Raw genomic sequence first — 17,956 nt, 5'->3', positions numbered from 1 at the left:
TGAGCATGATCAATATGCCACACGAATACTGTACCATAGTATTTGTACAGTACAGTGATTAACACCAATTTAATTCATCTAAATTCAATTTAAAATCGGTTCTTTAGATTATGTATTATAAACCCCTTAAGAGCCAAAGATGTTTTCATGATTTACTTATGCAAACGTGTTCAGTTGTGAGTGTGTTGATGGATGAAGTCGGGAAGCCCCCCTTCACCCCACTGCCATCGCTCTGTGCAGTGCAGCATGTTTATCCCTGTTGGAACCGAGCATCACTACGGCAACATCGTCACTTTATCGAAATGAGTATTCACCCTCAAGTCTGCATACCTCAAGTGGGACTTGTTTGTCATCAATCCACTACTTTGTCTTTCCCACCTTGACTGCCGTAGGCATAATCAAGACCACTCGATTAAGCCTTTATTTTGACCTGGTGTATTTGCACATTCGCTTGAGAAAAAAGTCCTTTTTTTTTCTGTGGCGGTTCCATTATAGTTCGTCACGAGTCCTTATGGCAAACCAATTACCAGAAATATTTCCAAATTGATTTCTTTTGCAGCCTCCTGTGGGCCTTTGCAATTTAGAGCTGGCCGATTCTCGGGCAGCAATTTTCTGCAGTGAGACTTTTGGCTGAGTCACACACATACACATAAAACTACCATATTACCGCTGTTGCGCTAATGATGCCATGTCCATTGACCAAGTAGGCAGGGATACATTTACATGCTGAGCGAGAGCAGAGCAGCGGCCTCATTTACAAAGGGTGCGTTTCCGCAAAAATGTGACGTTTGCAAATTTCCACGCTCACATTCAAATGTATCAAGTGTTTTAGATTAGGCCACTTTGGCAGAAATGGGTGACTTGAGCTAGGCCATTGTGTCGCTGTGACATTTCCACCTGGCTCGGCATCTTCCTTCCACTGCTGCTGTCAAGGCAGCAATTAATGTTTGGCCACTGATACAACTGATAAAGTTCGTGGTACGAAATTCTTAGACCGGTAAAATAATTTTGTGCGCTAATCTTGGCTGTTTCAGCGGCCGAATGTGAATTGTGGCCCTGTTATAATATATATATATATATATATATATATATATATATATATATATATATATATATATATATATATATATATATATATATATATATATATATATATATATATATATATATATATATAGATAGATAGATATATAAACATACATGTATACATACATTTTAAACATTGTAATGATCTGTGATTGTAATTGCATTGGTTGGAAATTTATTTAGGGTTTAAAACATTAATCCAGGCATTAAATGGGGGGTGTCCATTCCTCAGTAATTTCGTGAGGGTTCGCTGTACAGTACTGCTGTTCGACTTCATCTGGGCCACGCATTGCTACCATGCCCTCATGCAACGCTAAAGCTGGCAGTTCTACAGAGACCCACCATTGGCGGCCGGGACAGGGCCTCCAACTGGGCCAACCTCATGGGGCCCGAGCAACAGCTGTAGAGGGCTTCTTTTCCAGAGCTGAAGGCCGGCTGCTATGTTCTGATGTGGAGCCCAGCTTCTTTCTCAGTTTGCGTTCTCACTGAAGTCCAGGATGGGGATGGGGGAAAAAGAACCAGACCTTGAGCGAGTGTGAGCATAGGTATCCCAGCCAAGGCCACTCTTGGGCAGGCAAAAATAGGAGGAAGAATAAAAATTCTTTTTTTTAAAAAAACAACAACAAAAAAACACAATACTTACCGACTAATGGTTGGGTCAGTTGGCTTTTAAAGAAATCACACATTCAGAACTAAGAGAGTGTTGATTAATTCCAATGCATAGCTCTGTACAATTTTACACAACTACAACTACAGCATGGAAAGATTCTCACAAAGTGTCAAAACAGCAGGATGCAATCGTTTAATCAGTACCATTTTTATGACCATAAAATGGATGTGAAATAGCACATCCTCACTATATTTACTTGGGCTGGTCCAATCCGATCCACTGGATCGTAATCGAGTCCAATACAAGCCAAAATGACTGCAACGGTATGGGATTGTTTCAGTGGCGTAGCCGGGCTGTATTCCATATCGGTTTTGAGGTCAAAGGGGCTCGACATTGCGCACGCGAATAGAGGACAGAAACAAGCCAAAAAAGTAATGGATAAGTAAGCCAAGAATAGACCATGGCCAACCCCACTTGTCATCTGCACCACTGCCCCCTTAACATGTTTCAAAACTCACCAAATTTTGCACGCACATCAGTAAGGGGTGAAATGAAACCCCAAATTGTGCTCTAGCGCCCCCTAAGTAAAAAAACACAGAAAAAACTGCCTATAACTCCCAGTAGGAATGTCATAGACACATGAAACAAATACCTAAATGTAGGTCTAGATCAGGGTTGTAATTTTAATTATAGTAAGCTTTTATTTCATTTTGAGTTGTTTTTTTTAATGTAGTTACTTTTAATCAGCTTTCAGTGTGGATTTGTTAGTTTTTATTAGTTTTAGTTTAGTATAATAGCACTGCAAATAAAAAATACGCATAAACAACAACAATCTATTTAAAATAGGCCTGTTCATTGATTTTCAGAAAAATGAAAGCAACTTGAAGCTGAATGGTTGGCCCCCCACATATTTCACCTCACCAAATATGGCCCTCTTTGCAAAAGGTTTGGACAACTCCTGTTCTACAACATTGACATCACAGAGTGTGAAATGATGGGAGCCACTCCAACATTGAATGTAGTGTGTGCCAGGGGCCATGCAGGATTCTGTGAGTGGAGCAGAAGGTTTGATGGGCGCAAAAAAGCACGCAGAGCTCTAACAAGGCTGTCCAGTCATTTTTGAGCAGACTTTGGTGATACTAAGTAGGCAAGTGATATTGCACCTAATGGTCCGTAAAATACAGTGCACATGACTTTTGTATGTTTCCCTTCTTTCTTTAGCTCACCAGAATAGTTGCTGCATTTACAAATACGTTTTTCTAACCAATTTTAAGAAAAGATTTAACAAAAAAAAAAAAAAAAAATATATATATATATATATATATATATATATATATATATATATATGTGTGTGTGTATATATATGTATATATTTATTACATGATTAGGTAAATCAAATAAATAGTAAAAATACTGAATATTAAAATACATTAAAAGATCCTCCTTGAGACTTTGGTGTAATCTTAATCTAAACTTTAAATTAAATAAAACACATTTTCATGTTTGAATAAAACAGGAATATTCACATATGGCAGCAATTGTTTTTAATTCAAAGAACATAATACGGTGCTTCACTTCTTGTGTCTCCTGCTAAATTCTCAGTGGAGAAACACTGCAGCGCACCATTTTGTTAGTTGGCCAAGCTATGGTGAAGGGGACAAAAGAAATGAGTGTTTGCAATTAATGTTCGTCTGTTGAAATAAGTGACATCAGACTGTCGTTATATGATAATAGCTGCTTGCAAGAAAGCTTGAGTTTCCTTGTTTAAAAAGTGACGCAGGAACAAAATGTAATTCAGCTGGCAAAACACTTGCAACACACTGTTTTGTATTGAGCACCGTGCTGTAATTCGCAGCACCGTTTTACATTAATTTGTATAAAAACCCAGACGAGAGAGAGTGGGTGTATTCAACCGTCAGCCTCCCTACATTTCCATATTTCCCTTTCCAATATAAAAAGTCAAAAAGAACTAAACTTCCGCCAACATTATTTGCTTTTGTATGAAATCCCACCAACTGGAATTCACAAGCAAGTCAATCCACAGCAAAACAAGACGACTGAGACAGCTGGAGGCGCGTCTGAAACTAAACAGGCAAAAAATACATCTCACTTCTTTTTTTAACCACCCTTTTTCTTGACAAAATCCTGTTCATTTTTTGGCTGCATACCTTGTGCTATTTACACAGCTTTTACCGCAAAGAATACATAAATTGAAGTGAGATGAAAAGTGGCTGGATGAGTGGATAGCAACTCGATTGAAAATAAAATTAAAATCAGTCAGGTACACAAAACAAAAGAATGTACTGACATTAGAATGCCCTTAGGGTGGACTGTTACCAAAATCTGTCACAAGACAGTCATCAAAGCTCATATTACTGTGTATCATACATCCTGAAGTTATTTTATTAACTGAATTAACAGGTTCGTTGGTTTATTAAAAAGTACATATGACAACAATCTCAAAATGGTCAATTTTCAAAAGCTGTCATGAACTTTGCCAGTGCTTGGTTTCATAAAAGAAAGTAACGGCTATGCCTATTTTCAACCACCAGCTCAAAACTTTACATTGATTTTCAAAGTACTGGCTAATTCCTTTTGTTAGCGATCATATTAAAATTTGACGTTCATTCATACAAAGGATTGTCGATCACTATCTCAAAACGCTGTACTGTACTTATCGTTGTTCATTAGCTCAAAACTAAGTTTGTTTTCAGCATTGCACGCATTTTTAAAAAAAACCACGTCATGGCTACATGCATTGTCAAATATAAGCTCAAAACTTTGTTGTAGAAGATGTTGATACTTTGTAATGCCAATTGTCAATCATGATCTCAAAATATCCTATGTCGCAGATCGACTGTAATGTCATCAATTGTGCTATCAATGGCATCCTTGATCAGATCCGCAAAATAAGACATTACAGAAAACACAAACTCATTCACTCTGGGGTCGTACTGTACTGCCGTAGTGCCCGAAAGCTGATCTATTTTTAGCCTCGTCTTGTGTCGCGTGAGTTTAATTAAAGCCTTTGTGCTGGGAGGCAGAAGTTCTGCTTCTGCACCCTTGCACATCCAATCACAAAGTAATAACGTTTGTGTATTTTTGGGGGGGACTCGTAAAAAGTCCTTAAACCATTTTATATATAGTATGTTAAAAAAAGAACTAGCAACAGTATGTGTGTTATTTATTTAATATGAACATCCCTTTAATTCAGAATAGCTTTCATCACTCAGCGTACGTTATGTGAACTTCTGGCCAAACATATTCAGCCAGTCACAGATGCAACCAGCAGGTAGATGTATTGCTTGAACTAAAACAGAAATAGCTCCGTTTTTGACAGACGCACAAAACTTTTGCTAAATGAAGATATACTGCGGTCTTACAGAACGCATGCTGAGCTATTCTGGCGACACGATCACATATAAAGTCGACATGGTTTACGTGGATAGGAGTGAATTTGTATAGTTACACCGGAGCCAAACTGCTTTGAGAAGGTGCTTACTACATCACATACATGCCAGGGTATGTATGACAGGTATGGAAGGAAAAAAAATAATCAATGTGGTCTGTGGGCACTGGGACTTGTACAACACAGCCAGCTTCCAATACAAGCCAACAAAAAGCAGGCATAGGCTACTTGGTGCAGCTGCTAAGTAAGTGGATAGACTTGTTTAAAGCTGCTGAACCAAGATCGCAAAAGTTTTAGCAAAAGTCACCTAAACGAATGGCGACGTTCATGCACTTGTTTTTCATTAATGTCAGAGAAGGAGATGTGGTAAACATGTAAATATTCCATGTTATATTTAATGTTTCTCAGTGTTTTTTCTAATATTTCGGGGGGGGTTGAAATATTTTTGTAGAGTAACTATACAAGCTGCTAATATATATATATATTATATTGTTCCATCTTCTGATCGAATCGGTGGTATATATATATATATTGTTCCATCTTCTGATCGAATCGGTGGTGGAGTATCGTTTTTTTATTCCCAAACCTTCTGATTGCTGATCAGAAAACCATGATTGCGGAAAGCCTAGTATTGTCTTATTAAAAACAAAGTAATGGGCTACACCTCTTGCTGATTATCAGCTCAAAACCTTATGTTCACTTTCACAGGTTGTCTGAAACACCGTGGGCTTCACAATTAGTTTGAAAGTTTTCAGTCCTTGGCTGGCCTGGATTTACTATTATCCTCCTCACTATTAAACCCACAAATGACAAGTAAAACATCCTCATCATGAAGTAAAACATCCTCATCATATCCAGCTGAAGTGTGTTTTTTAAATGTTCTTTTACTTCAAGTGCTCCAAATGTGAAGGGCATCAGGGACATTGATAAACGATTTAATGTCTATAAACTTTATTTACCTTAAAGTGAAAGCACATATTCACTCCTCTTGTAGTCCAACTTCATGTAGAGCCTGTACCTTAAAAACACACAGTCGCTAAAGAATTGAGAAAGAAAGTGATGCTATTGCGCTGATGCGCTTCGCAACAACGTCCACCGGAAGCATGGTTGGACCTCAGCGAGGACGATTGAATAAAAGCGCGTGACCTCCTGAATGTGTGTGGAAAATAGAAAACCTTCATTTTAATTAAATGTGACATGGCGGTGTGTTGTGTTTGAATGCAAGACTGCCAACGTGGAGAAAGAGAAGGGCATAAGAAATTGTGCTTTTGCTGTAAATGATGAGTGAAAAAAAGGCCTTATTTTGTAAGGCAGGTAAAGCTGAGGCTTTTATTTAAATGAAGAAAATAATTTTACTGATGATGTCACTATGCTGTTTCCTTGGCAACCAGGGGCAGAGGGCTGTGCTGCCCTCACTGCAGTGTTAATTTCGTGGACTAAAAATGTTCATCATTTATTTCGTCACGAATATTTTTTTTCTGGTGAAAACCAAACAAAAACTAAAATAGAAGCCATTCATTAAGACGATAACAAAATTGATTGACAATCTCGTCAACTATTAAAAGACGAAACAAATAAAACACTGTGATGAATCCAACCAGAAGAAATCATTCGCGGGTAGGAGAAATGAACCAATCAGAAAATGGTACACATGGACTAAGTGAGAAGAGAACCAATCAAAGGTTGACTGGAGTGGCGAACGGAAGTCAGTCAGCCGCTTCAATCACGTTTTGACTGTGGTGTTTCCATTCACACATGCAAAAGTTACCCCGGACCTCTATTTAATAATGAGGTGAAGTGCTGTGCATTTCGAAAGTAGATTCTATTCATCAAAACATAAGACACTGGTATCACCGGCAGTCACCGGCATGTTGCTAGCATGGATCACTAAGTCTATGCAGAGTACTTCTCTGGTCGTTAGCATATCCGCCTTATTAATGTGGCAGTCTCCGAAGGACAGATGCTGAAATAAGCAGAGCTGGGCACTTGACCCTTTTTTGCCGGTCCGGCCGCGACCCTCCACCCTTGACCTGGGTACCCTTCCGGCCGCGACCCCCTGCCCTTATCCATAAAAATTATCACCCCCCCGCCAGCAAAAACCAGAGACTGTAGCAAAACGGAAAACGCATGTGTACATTATATATTATCTATCCTTATTTTTTTTTTCTAATCATTCCTTCAGGAGCTGAGTGGATCATTGATAGCAGGTACTAGAAATTGTGCCTGAATAGTACTTGCTCTTAAGTCTGTGTGATTGTGGAAAAAAAAAAAAATCAAGATTATTTTTTATTAATATTGAAATCACAATTAATAAAAAATATTATTTACTGATTTCAGAACTTTATATTTATCCAACTACCAAAATGTATATTTAAGTATAACTTAAAAGAGCAACCAGAAAATAAATGCGTAACAAGTAAAATAATGGTATATTAAAATAGTAGCAATAAAAACAATAATAAAAAATAAATAAAGATAAAAATAAATACCGGTTGGTCTTCTCGAGCACACCATGGCCTCTTATCGGCACTGCATGTATGGAGATACACACATACATTCCGAAAAAAACAAAAAGGCAAGAAGAAGAAAGTCACAATTTAACTTTTCTTAATTAGTTTTTCAGAGATTAGGAAGAATATATGCCTATTAGTATATAACATTACTGTATGTTTTACTACAGTATTTATGTGTAAATATATGTTATTTGAAGGTAAACCCCTCCTGTAACTTTTAATGCTAATTTTTGCTAGCTCGTCAATGGGGTTCTCCATTGACTGCTAGCAATAAGATGACAATGTTTACAAAACAAAATAAGTGTTGTATTTAAAATACAGTGCATGTGTGATTTTTATAATTTAGTCACTACTACTACAAATGGTTACCTGTGATGTGGCAGAACCACATTTGCCACGAATCAAAAATGAACACTGGAAGGGAGTCAAGATGCAAACCTCTCAACTGTGAGGCAGACATGCAAATCTCTATGCTGCAATATCTGAAAGTATGGCATACACATTTTGTATATTATGTTTTTAATTAAATCCATATTTTCATTAAATAACCATCCATCATATTTCTGGCATCGAGGTCTAATTACCTGACAGACGCTATCTGTATTGCGGCATTATATGTGATTATAATATATGGTATGTCATCTTCCCTGCTTAATTAAACTGCCGTCTCCTTAAGGCAAAAGCAAGCAAAAGCTTGAGGTGAAATTGTTCAAGTTACAAGCAATTGGATTGTCAAACATGCCGCGTGGGGGAGAAGCAACATGAAACACACAGGAACCTTCCAAAGTGGAACGATCCAAATGTGGGAAATGCGGGAATCACAGAACATTTGACCAAACAAAACTTTCTCAAACAACCATCGTGATCGAAAGACTTGGACATTCTGTGACACAGGAAGGTTATCTGGCATGAAAAAGATGAACTTTTACATTACCAAACGTTTTGCTTTTCAATTGGCTTGTATGCATTTTTTTTTTGTGACTTTAAATATGGTTTGTTACTTAATGTCAAATGAACCATGTAACAAACAATTAAAATAAACCATTACAATATTTTTTTTTTTCCCCCTTTGAAGCTTAAGGAAAGACTTTTGATGCGTGGGCACAATTTGGGATGATAGCGGCGGTAAATGTGATTGCTTCAGTCGTCATGATTCCGCAGATTACATATCAAATCTTTGAGCCGAATGAGCATATACTGTCATTTACACAGATTACAGCGCTTTGATGAAAAGTGGGCCATTAGATTCACTTCAATCCACGGATGGACAGAAAGACCCCCACCAGGAGAACGGGGGTTAAAAAATAAAAAAAGACAACCACCTTCTTTACTCCCTGGTGAGAAAATGTCTTATGTGATGACGCAAATGCATGGAATGACGGTTCTTGAACAAGTTTGCGACATCGTATTGCTACAACGGTCAGTCCGTAGCAGATGCAGCGGATATCAAAAGTCGAGACACGCCTGTTCAAATGCCAGGTTTTTGTGATCCAAAAAAATGAGACCAAGATGAATCATTTCAAAACTTTTTCCACCAATGATGTGACCTATAACCTGTAAAACTCAAATGAAAACAAAACATTTTCGAGAGGGGAAAGTAAAAAAAAAAAAATTTTTTAAAAGAGCTCGCATGGTTGTACAAGTGTGTACTATAGAGCCTCATAACTGGGGATATGGCTGTGTTCCGAATGAACCAATCGCATTCAAGCTCATGTTAAAAGGGAGTCAGCACACACTGCCAGCATTTAAAATACCGCTGACCCATATAAAGTTCAAATGTTCTAATGGGCTTTTCATGACAGTTTTTGCTTTCTAGCAGAAACTTGGACATTTTGTGTTAACAGTGTTACTTGGAAATGTTCCTTCCACCTTGACTAAGGCCCCAAAATAACCACACTTCACTGTGGGTATGGTGTTCTTTTGGTGAGGAGCAGTGTTGTGTTTGCACCAAGCATACTTTCAACCTTGGCCAACCTTGCTTTTATCGGAACCTTATATATTTTCCTGCATGTATTATGTCAAAATGCATCCGGATTTGGATGTTTTTATTTGCAAGTAAAGTTTTCACCCTAGATAACAGCCCAGCTGGACATACTGAATGAAGACGGGAGATTGTTGTCATACGTACTAAACAGCCAGTACTTGCCAGAAATACCTGCAATGCCAATGTTACTGTCAGCCTCTTGGCAGACACCTTACCAATGTTCTTGTCTTTTCATCAATTTGGGGATGAAATCAACTTCTTGGTAAAGTCACTGTTTTGTCATGTTCTTCAGTGGATGATGACTGTCTTCAAATTGCGCCATTGTATATTAGAAGCCTGGTGAACTCCTTTGAGCCCCTCTCCTGCCTGATATCGTTGCACAATGAGGTCACTCTGATGCTGTCCAAACTCCCCGGACCACGCTTTGTGCTGTAAGATGTGAGTACCGATGTCAGGAGAAGCCTGCTAGAACATCTGAACTTTATTTCATCAAAGACATTTGGTTCATTGTGAACACAGCCACGTCCACAGTCATTAGAGGGTGCGCACACTTTTGCAACCACCTCTTTTTTTTTGTCGCATTTGATTTTTGTTTTTGTTTTTGTGCATGTTATACATCACATTAAACGTTGGAAACGTTTTTAAATTATTTATCTTGGCCTCATTTTGTTTTAATATACAATCACAAAAACCTGGAATTTGAACAGGGTTTTGTAGACTTTTTAATGTACCATTTATACACATAATGAAATTAAAGTCACTCACTAGTTGTAATATATCCATGGGGATATGCACCTGCTACTTGTTTTATAAGGACAAGAAGGAGGAGGAAAGGAGGGAGGGACGCTGGGGGGGATACAGTAAGAGGATTTTGTCAGGTTGAGATGGCGGCTAATGCTATTGTTCCTATCGGGACCACTGAAACGGCAAAGAAGCTTTTCATACATCTTTGCCATTTCACGTAGGGCTGTTAGAGTAGATACGCTTTCAAAAAGCACAAGGTGGGAAAGCGAGGAGTCGGACGCTGGATGCTTTACATGAAAACTTCTTAACGAAGTTGCCTGAATGTGAAAAGCCAAAATACACAAAACCTATACAAAGCTTGGTTACAGATCACATCATTTTAAAGATTCGGCACAAATGTGCCCTGGTGGATGAAAATGACAGCATTATTTTGTTTTGTTTTTTTTGTCCATGATCTCATACAGTGGTGTCCAGAGATACAAGTTCAATTTGCTCTGTTACCACGCTCCTGTCTCAAATCATCTTTCCCCATTAACATGAAATATGCCCAAATTTAACAAGGACTCCACCATTTGCAGTCTGGGGTGGGGGGAGCCATTCCATTTCAAAGAGAACCTAAATCAAACTTGTTTGGCTGATGCTCACATTTTTGCACTCCCTCTTTCAACTTTTCACTTCATAATCCTTGCATAAAAAGTAGAGCACTGAAGGACGGAACTCATCATATTGTCAACCACAATCAAAACATAAAAGTGGGGTGGTGGGGGCAGAAAAATGCATTGGCCCCTGAAGCCAGTCTGATTTAGCAACATGAAATTTGGTAGACATGTCTATTATAAGTAGGCCCACAAAAATGTCTCAAGAAGCCATGCGCAAAAAGACACATAAGAAGTCTGCATTTTTGGTTTACGCTGGCAATTACTTCAAGGGCAAATTTTTCCTAGAGATTTTGTCAGATTTTGTCAAATGTTGAAGTACATATAGGCTATTGGGCAGATGGATGTGGAAGAACTGGAACTGCCAATGTGGAGCAACCATTTTTGACTGGCAAATACGTACAAGTGTATTTGCAAGTAAGTCAGATTCTTTGCTCTGAGACAAGTCGAAGCAATGGCCGGCGGTGGTCACTTTCCTCTTGCACGTTGTCACTTCCTCGCTATGTTTGAGCGTACTTGCAAATGCCGTATGTTCAAATGTACTCGTTGGCTAAATGCTAAAAACACGGGGTATTAACTTGTGCATTTGCTAGTTCAAAAAAAGGAATTTTTTTTGCTGAATGAACTCATGTATTGCAGACATGATTAAACCATAAACATTACGAATAGACAATGTTTACTTACTTAACTTTCAAACGTATTGGTATAATGTAGGCCAAATGCTAAAAGAAAATTATTATTATTATTTTTTTTAACTGCACATGCGCCAGTAAATACACAATGGCATTATGGGAAAAAAATGTTTTTAGCATTTAGCCTACAAATAAATTCAAATGTACTTGCAAATACTTTCAAACATCTTTGCAAATACGTTTTAAAGTATTTGCTAGTGAAAAATATTTACTTCACATTGGCAGTTCGACACGTCTGTAAGTTATATTACACTAAATTGGGAATCATTTTGTTTTTGGAATCGACCCACAAAAAAGACTCAAAAAGCTATGCCTAAAAATATAAAGGAAGTCTGTTTGGTTCAGTGCACCCATTTCCAGGCATCCTTTAAAGACAACTTGCTCGAGAGATTTTAACCAATTACTACTAAATTTGAAATACTTATACTCGTCGTGAGACTAAATGGTGAGGAATGACTAACCCTCATGAATAGTTTGAAAGTCCAGCTCCTGAAGGCAGCGTCACTTAACAACATACAATTTAGTAAACACATTGATATTGATCATGAGAACACCCACAGAAAAGCCTCCAGAAGTCATGATGTAAACCAAACAAGAGTTCTTCCATTTTTGTGTTATGCGTCCAATTTACATTCATTCATTATGACCATTTTTCAAAGACAAAGTTCTGCTTGAGATTTTGTTAAATTGCCACCAAATTTCAACTACATTCACTAGCCAAATGGGTGATGTTAAATCACGTTTTTGCCATTGTATGTGTTGACGAAGTTCGATGATTACCGGTAATATAACACGCCAGTAACTCAGCTCCACAAGGTTGTGGTGAAGGTTGCACCCTAAATGGATTCATAGCAGCCAACCAACTTAAGATAAATGTATACATGTAAAGATGTAATAACTGAAGAACAATAAATCTGCAAAAGCCAACAAGCATTCTATACAAAAAAAATAAAATAAATCCCAGCGCAAATCCGGTAACAATGCGGCTACCTCAGCCATAGACTCTCAACTTGAACCACAGAAATGGCACTTAACATATTCAGAGTTTCTCTCTTCTTTTAAAGCGAAAAGCCAATCCGCTTTCGGACGCAGTCGTCAATACTTGTAAGTGCTTTGAATTCTTGAGAGTCAGAAATCAAATTATCTGTAATGGAAGAGCGAGAGAGGGATGTAACAACGGGAGAAAGATGTCTTTTCAGAACATATGATCCATTTCCAGAACACACACACACACTACTCTACGTCTCTATTTTAACCATAGTCAAAAAAGCTCATTTATGATGGTGGGGTGACACACACAAACACGCACACACACGCGCGCACATTAAGCTCATATAATCAGAAGCAGAGCCAAACTAACCTCCAGTTGAGCAGTGGTGATGCGGAGATAATAAAACAAGCCAGCGGCACGTTCAACTTCAGAAGGAGAAAAAAATGAAAGGAAGTTGCTGCCAGCACAAATAGATAAATAGATAAGTGGGGGTGCGCACTGCTATACAGTAGCCTATAAAGCACCGGGGGTGCCCAAACAATTAGTGCAGACATTAAACTTGTATATACTGTATGTTTTGGAAAATTCCAAAACAAGTAACATTGTGACAAAAACATATAACACTGACAGATACTAAAAGCAATAAGATAGCATCAAAGCTAATCCAAAGATGATTGGTACTTCAAGCACCCATTAGGAAATATTTTGGTCTTTGTATCCAATGCTTTGCATATGACATATACTGAACTCTATGTACATCTCTGAAGTCTATTTTGTGAACGTCGATATGATTGAGACACAATTAAGCAGCAAGCGGCAATAGCCCCAAAGTCCATCCTAACCTTTTGTGTGATGTTGCAGTGCTGTTCAATTATGTTTTCGTTTGTTTGTTTGCAGATAAGCAGTAGATAACTGACGTGAATTTTAGTGCAAAAACAAACGCCAACTGGAGTAACAGCTCCAAACAATAGTTGTGATTATAAAAACTTGCATTAAAATGGGTTTGGTTTTTTTTTAAACGGCATGGGAAAAGTGCACATTAAAAAAAAAAATCAGTTAACAACTGTTTGATTAGATTTTAGATTATTATCAAACTTAATGTTAATGAAATGTGCTAAAGAACAGCATGAGCCACATTTATGATAACAGTTTTTTTTTTTTTTTTTTGCGCATTTACGCACGACCCACACGAGCGAGTCTTAAAGCTCACCTTACGCAGGATCCACTGGCAGAGGACGAGCGCGGTCCATCCGAGCACCTGCATGTCACCTTCCGTTCACAAACGCAACTCAACTCTTCCTCGCATACACGAAGCGAAAAGAGAAGGAGGAGGAGGAGGAGTAGGAGGAGGAGGAGGATGGACGGGGACAGACGCACGGCGGCGGCCGACTTGAGCCAATCCCAACCGCTACAGCCAGCCGGGGTGATAAGTTCGCTCAAAGTTGTTGGTGTTCCTCGGCGCGCGATATTGGATGCCAACTTGGGTGTCTCGCCGCTCCTCTCAGCCTCATGCGCAGCATCCGCGCTGTCCGCCTGCGCTCATCGCCGGACAAGTTTTACGCGCAGTGGTCCGATATTTACTGATGTTTTGGATGGAGTGTGCGCGCTTCCTGGAGGTAAACGAGTTGTGAGTGGTTGTTGTAAGGAGGAGAAGAGATACTGTACATCATCTCTTACGCTCCCTCCTTCCTTCCTTTCTCTCCTCCCACCTCTTCCTCCTCCTCTTCCTCACTCTCTACCTGCGCGCGTCACACCAAAAGGACCACTGCCTTATATGGACAAGCAAGAAGTCCGCTTAGCCTACCAATAAGAGTAAAAAGGGAACTAAGATCAGCAATTAAAGCCCTCATCATTGTTCCAGTGCTTTTGGATCTCAAACTTTTGACACCCAGTACAACTTAACCGAACATTTACATATACACTGGTTATTTTTTATCAGAGATGCAGGGAAAATTAGATTTTTTTTGTGCTGATTCTGAATCTGCCCACGTTTTTTCTGCAGCACATCATATTTACATATAGCAATAATAATAACAACAACAGCAACAATTATTGCTATTATTATTATTATTATTATTATTATTATTATTATTGTAGTAGTAGTAGTAGTAGGAGTAGTCAGAGCTGGGACGGACCGGTCCGTCTGTCCACCTTTGACGGACACCCATTTTGCAGGTGATAAACAATAAATGCGAAAAGACGGATTAAGCATAAGTGGAAGTGGATTGTCGTAAATCTATGTAATCATCTCTAACCCGACATTGATGTTTTGGCATGTTTTTGGTCAGGTAATGGGTCCTAATAGCCTGCCGCACACCTGCTATTTTTAGCCGTGTGACATCACATTGAGCGGCAAAGGGTCAGCAGACTGTAGACAAGTATTGATGCACGCTTGCAGACGACTCATGTTAGTACTGCTTCTCAGAAAGAAACATGCCGAGTAAACACTGCTAGTATGGAACTTGCAGAAACAACTCCAGACACTACGACTATCCACATATGCAGGATTCATTCTTCATTTGTTTCTCAAAGACAAAAATTCAGAGGAATGAATGTGAATGATGAACTTGCACGGACGTCCAAAAGACCAGTTTAACGCCAGCAAAGTGAAGCCTTTCAAGTTCATATGTCATAAACATTTCGTTAGGGACCAGATGGTCCTACAGATGACAAGCCCAACCCCTTGCCGACCACTGCTTGCATCAAAGAGGTAAGCCATTCACATCATTTTCTCTCTTTTCTTTTTTCGCCTGACGTTTGGCCCTATACTCCTCCTGCCTGATTTGACGAGGACAAATGTAAAGCCAGACTGTTTTGTACTACTGAAGTGCTCCAGTGAACTCCCCCAAATTCCCAAACCGTCCGAGCTCTCTGCAACAGTGCACAAACTGTTCGAGTATGATGTGTGGGTTTTTTTTGGGAGGGGGGGGGGGGTTAAGTGGGTCGACAGAAGCGTCTTTAAAATGATAGACGGACCGACCGATAGGTGATTACTACTTGGTCCGGCCGGACAAAATGGCGGATAAACAGATGGCGGAAGGGTACCCCAGCTGTAGGCGGAAGGCAATAAACGGACTGCGAATTTTTTGTAAAATGCCCAATTCTGGTGGTAGTAGTAGTAGTAATTGTAGTATGACAAGATGAAGAAGAAGAGGAAGAATATAACAATAATATAAGATGTAATATAGCAATATTGTATAGATAATTTAGTAATACTTATGAATTAAGGCTTAGGTTCAACAGGTGGATACATTTTTGTGAAATTACTTACAGTGGTAAAATCTGTATTAAGCAAGCTTTTATAGATCAAATTTAAAAACAAAATCGGAAATTCTCTCAAAAACCTGGGGTCAGTTTCAATCAGGTTCAACAAACTCTGAGTCTAATCCTGAAGTCTGAGTTTGTCTACTCTGAGATAGGAAACTCTGAGTTTACTCAAATTGGAGTATCGTCACCCGGAGTTAAGCGCGTGCGCCACAACTATGGAAAGACAGCATGAATCGACGAGTCACCATGGCAACGAGGGAGGGGCGTGGGAGAACATCGCTGCTCGCGTCAATATATGGGGAAGTTTCAAGTCCTTTGCAATCACAATAATGTATCAGAGGAAAACTGCTTGCTTCTGCCTGTTAATTTATTTAATTTAGGTGCAATCTCGTGGGGGAGAAGCGCACTTAATAGCTGACGAAATATAAAAACATTGTTCAAACAGTTCAGATCTTGGCATAATCTCATGGGCCTGTACTGAAAAAAAATTATGGTTGAATTTACTCTATTTTGTCAAGTAGTTGCACAAAATAAAATAATCTGGAGCCTGATACATTTTTTAAGTAGATGTAAAACGGATCTGGATTCAGATGATTATATTTCGTGCAACCACGTTGAAGAAATAAAATTGAGTAAATTCAACAGAAACTTTTTTCAGTGTATGTGGATGATGGACTATCCCATGAAACGGTACCGCTCCAAAAGATAATTATCTGGAAATGCTAAAACATCACTGCGCAGTCTGATCTCCCGACGAATATTTAATTCTCTGCGTAGTAATGCTGCACCTTCATCCACGGGATCATTATCAAAAGGACATATGTCCGTTTGTCTCCACCTATACACTGAAAAAATTGTGTGTTGAATTTACTCACTTTTGTTTCGTCAAGTGGTTGCACAAAATAAAATCGTCTGTATCCACATACATTTATTTAGTTGATGTATAGTCTACTTTTTTACTTTTTTAAATTTATCTTAATCCAGATGATTACATTTCATGCAACCACTTGACGAAATAAAATTGAGTAAATTCAACAGAAACGTTTTTCAGTGATACTGTGCCTAATGAACTTCTCATATACTAACTCAGATTTTTTTAATGACAGAAAGCAGAACTAGGCTATGCCAAAACTTGCCTGCGAACAGAATGAATGAGGAAATTAAATGGAGTGTGTGGCTCTAAACAAGGAGTTCGGGATAGGTTCAGAGAGTCTGTCATTAAGTTACCTCTCCCTCTCTGAAACTGGCTAGAGTTACCCCTCTTTGTCTGGTTTGAGATACCCCCTTTTTTAAACCGAAAGGTCAGAGTTTCCCTCATTTCAGGGTTAAGTTTAGGGAAGTTTTCACTGCTTTGTGAAACAGACCCCTGATGTGATTGAAAAAAAGTAAAGGCATCTTTGAAACCAGCGTCAAAATTACGTTTACACACAAAGCCATCTGTGGTTAAAATTTGCTATTGACTATTGTTGTTTTATTGGAAGCCACAGTTCTTTGTCTTTGCGTGCCCTGCGATATGCTGGCAACAAGTTCAGGGTGCACCCCGCCTTTACTCTAAACTCCAACATGCCTGCAACCCTCGTGAGGATAAGCAGTTCGGATGGATGTAACATTTTTTGCATTTTAAACATGCTCTGGGCTTAAAAATGGGGAAATAAAAGTTAGACTTAAATAATGATTCAATTAAAATGTTTTGCACACGTTAGATAAGAATATACCAAAATAAAAATGTATAAACACTTCCAAAAGATGGAATGCAAATGTGTCGTACTAAAAAGTTAAAAACTACTAAACTGTACTTGCGCAGTGACTCCTTCGCTTAACACTAGAGGAACCCGGTGTCCCACACTTTGAGAATCATTGCACTTGAAGATACTACGATGCGGCGTATTGAAGCACCTTATTCTAAATCAATAGGTGTCTTCCACACACACACAACTACGAGCACAGAAAAAAAAAACTTTTTGGGTATGTGTGTGTAGATAGATAGATAGATAGATAGATAGA

The 17,956-nt window shown here is 38.7% G+C and overlaps 1 protein-coding gene across 1 annotated transcript in view; it reads right to left on the bottom strand.

Annotated features, from left to right (window-relative positions):
- Positions 1-14,320, bottom strand: part of nxph4 (neurexophilin 4) — a 57,582-nt gene extending 43,262 nt beyond the window's left edge. The window contains exon 1 of the mRNA XM_086040687.1: positions 13,896-14,320. Coding sequence (XP_085896813.1) covers positions 13,896-13,949 — 54 coding nt within the window. The 5' untranslated portion in view covers positions 13,950-14,320. The remainder of the gene's footprint in view (positions 1-13,895) is intronic.
- Between the last annotated feature and the right edge of the window lie 3,636 nt (positions 14,321-17,956).

This window comes from Filicampus tigris, chromosome 9 (assembly GCF_054856515.1).
Source record: "Filicampus tigris isolate MCC_2025a chromosome 9, RoL_Ftig_1.0, whole genome shotgun sequence".
Classification (NCBI taxonomy): domain Eukaryota; kingdom Metazoa; phylum Chordata; class Actinopteri; order Syngnathiformes; family Syngnathidae; genus Filicampus; species Filicampus tigris.
The sequence above is the reverse complement of the archived record's forward strand: the minus strand, read 5'-3'. Positions and strand labels throughout refer to the sequence as shown.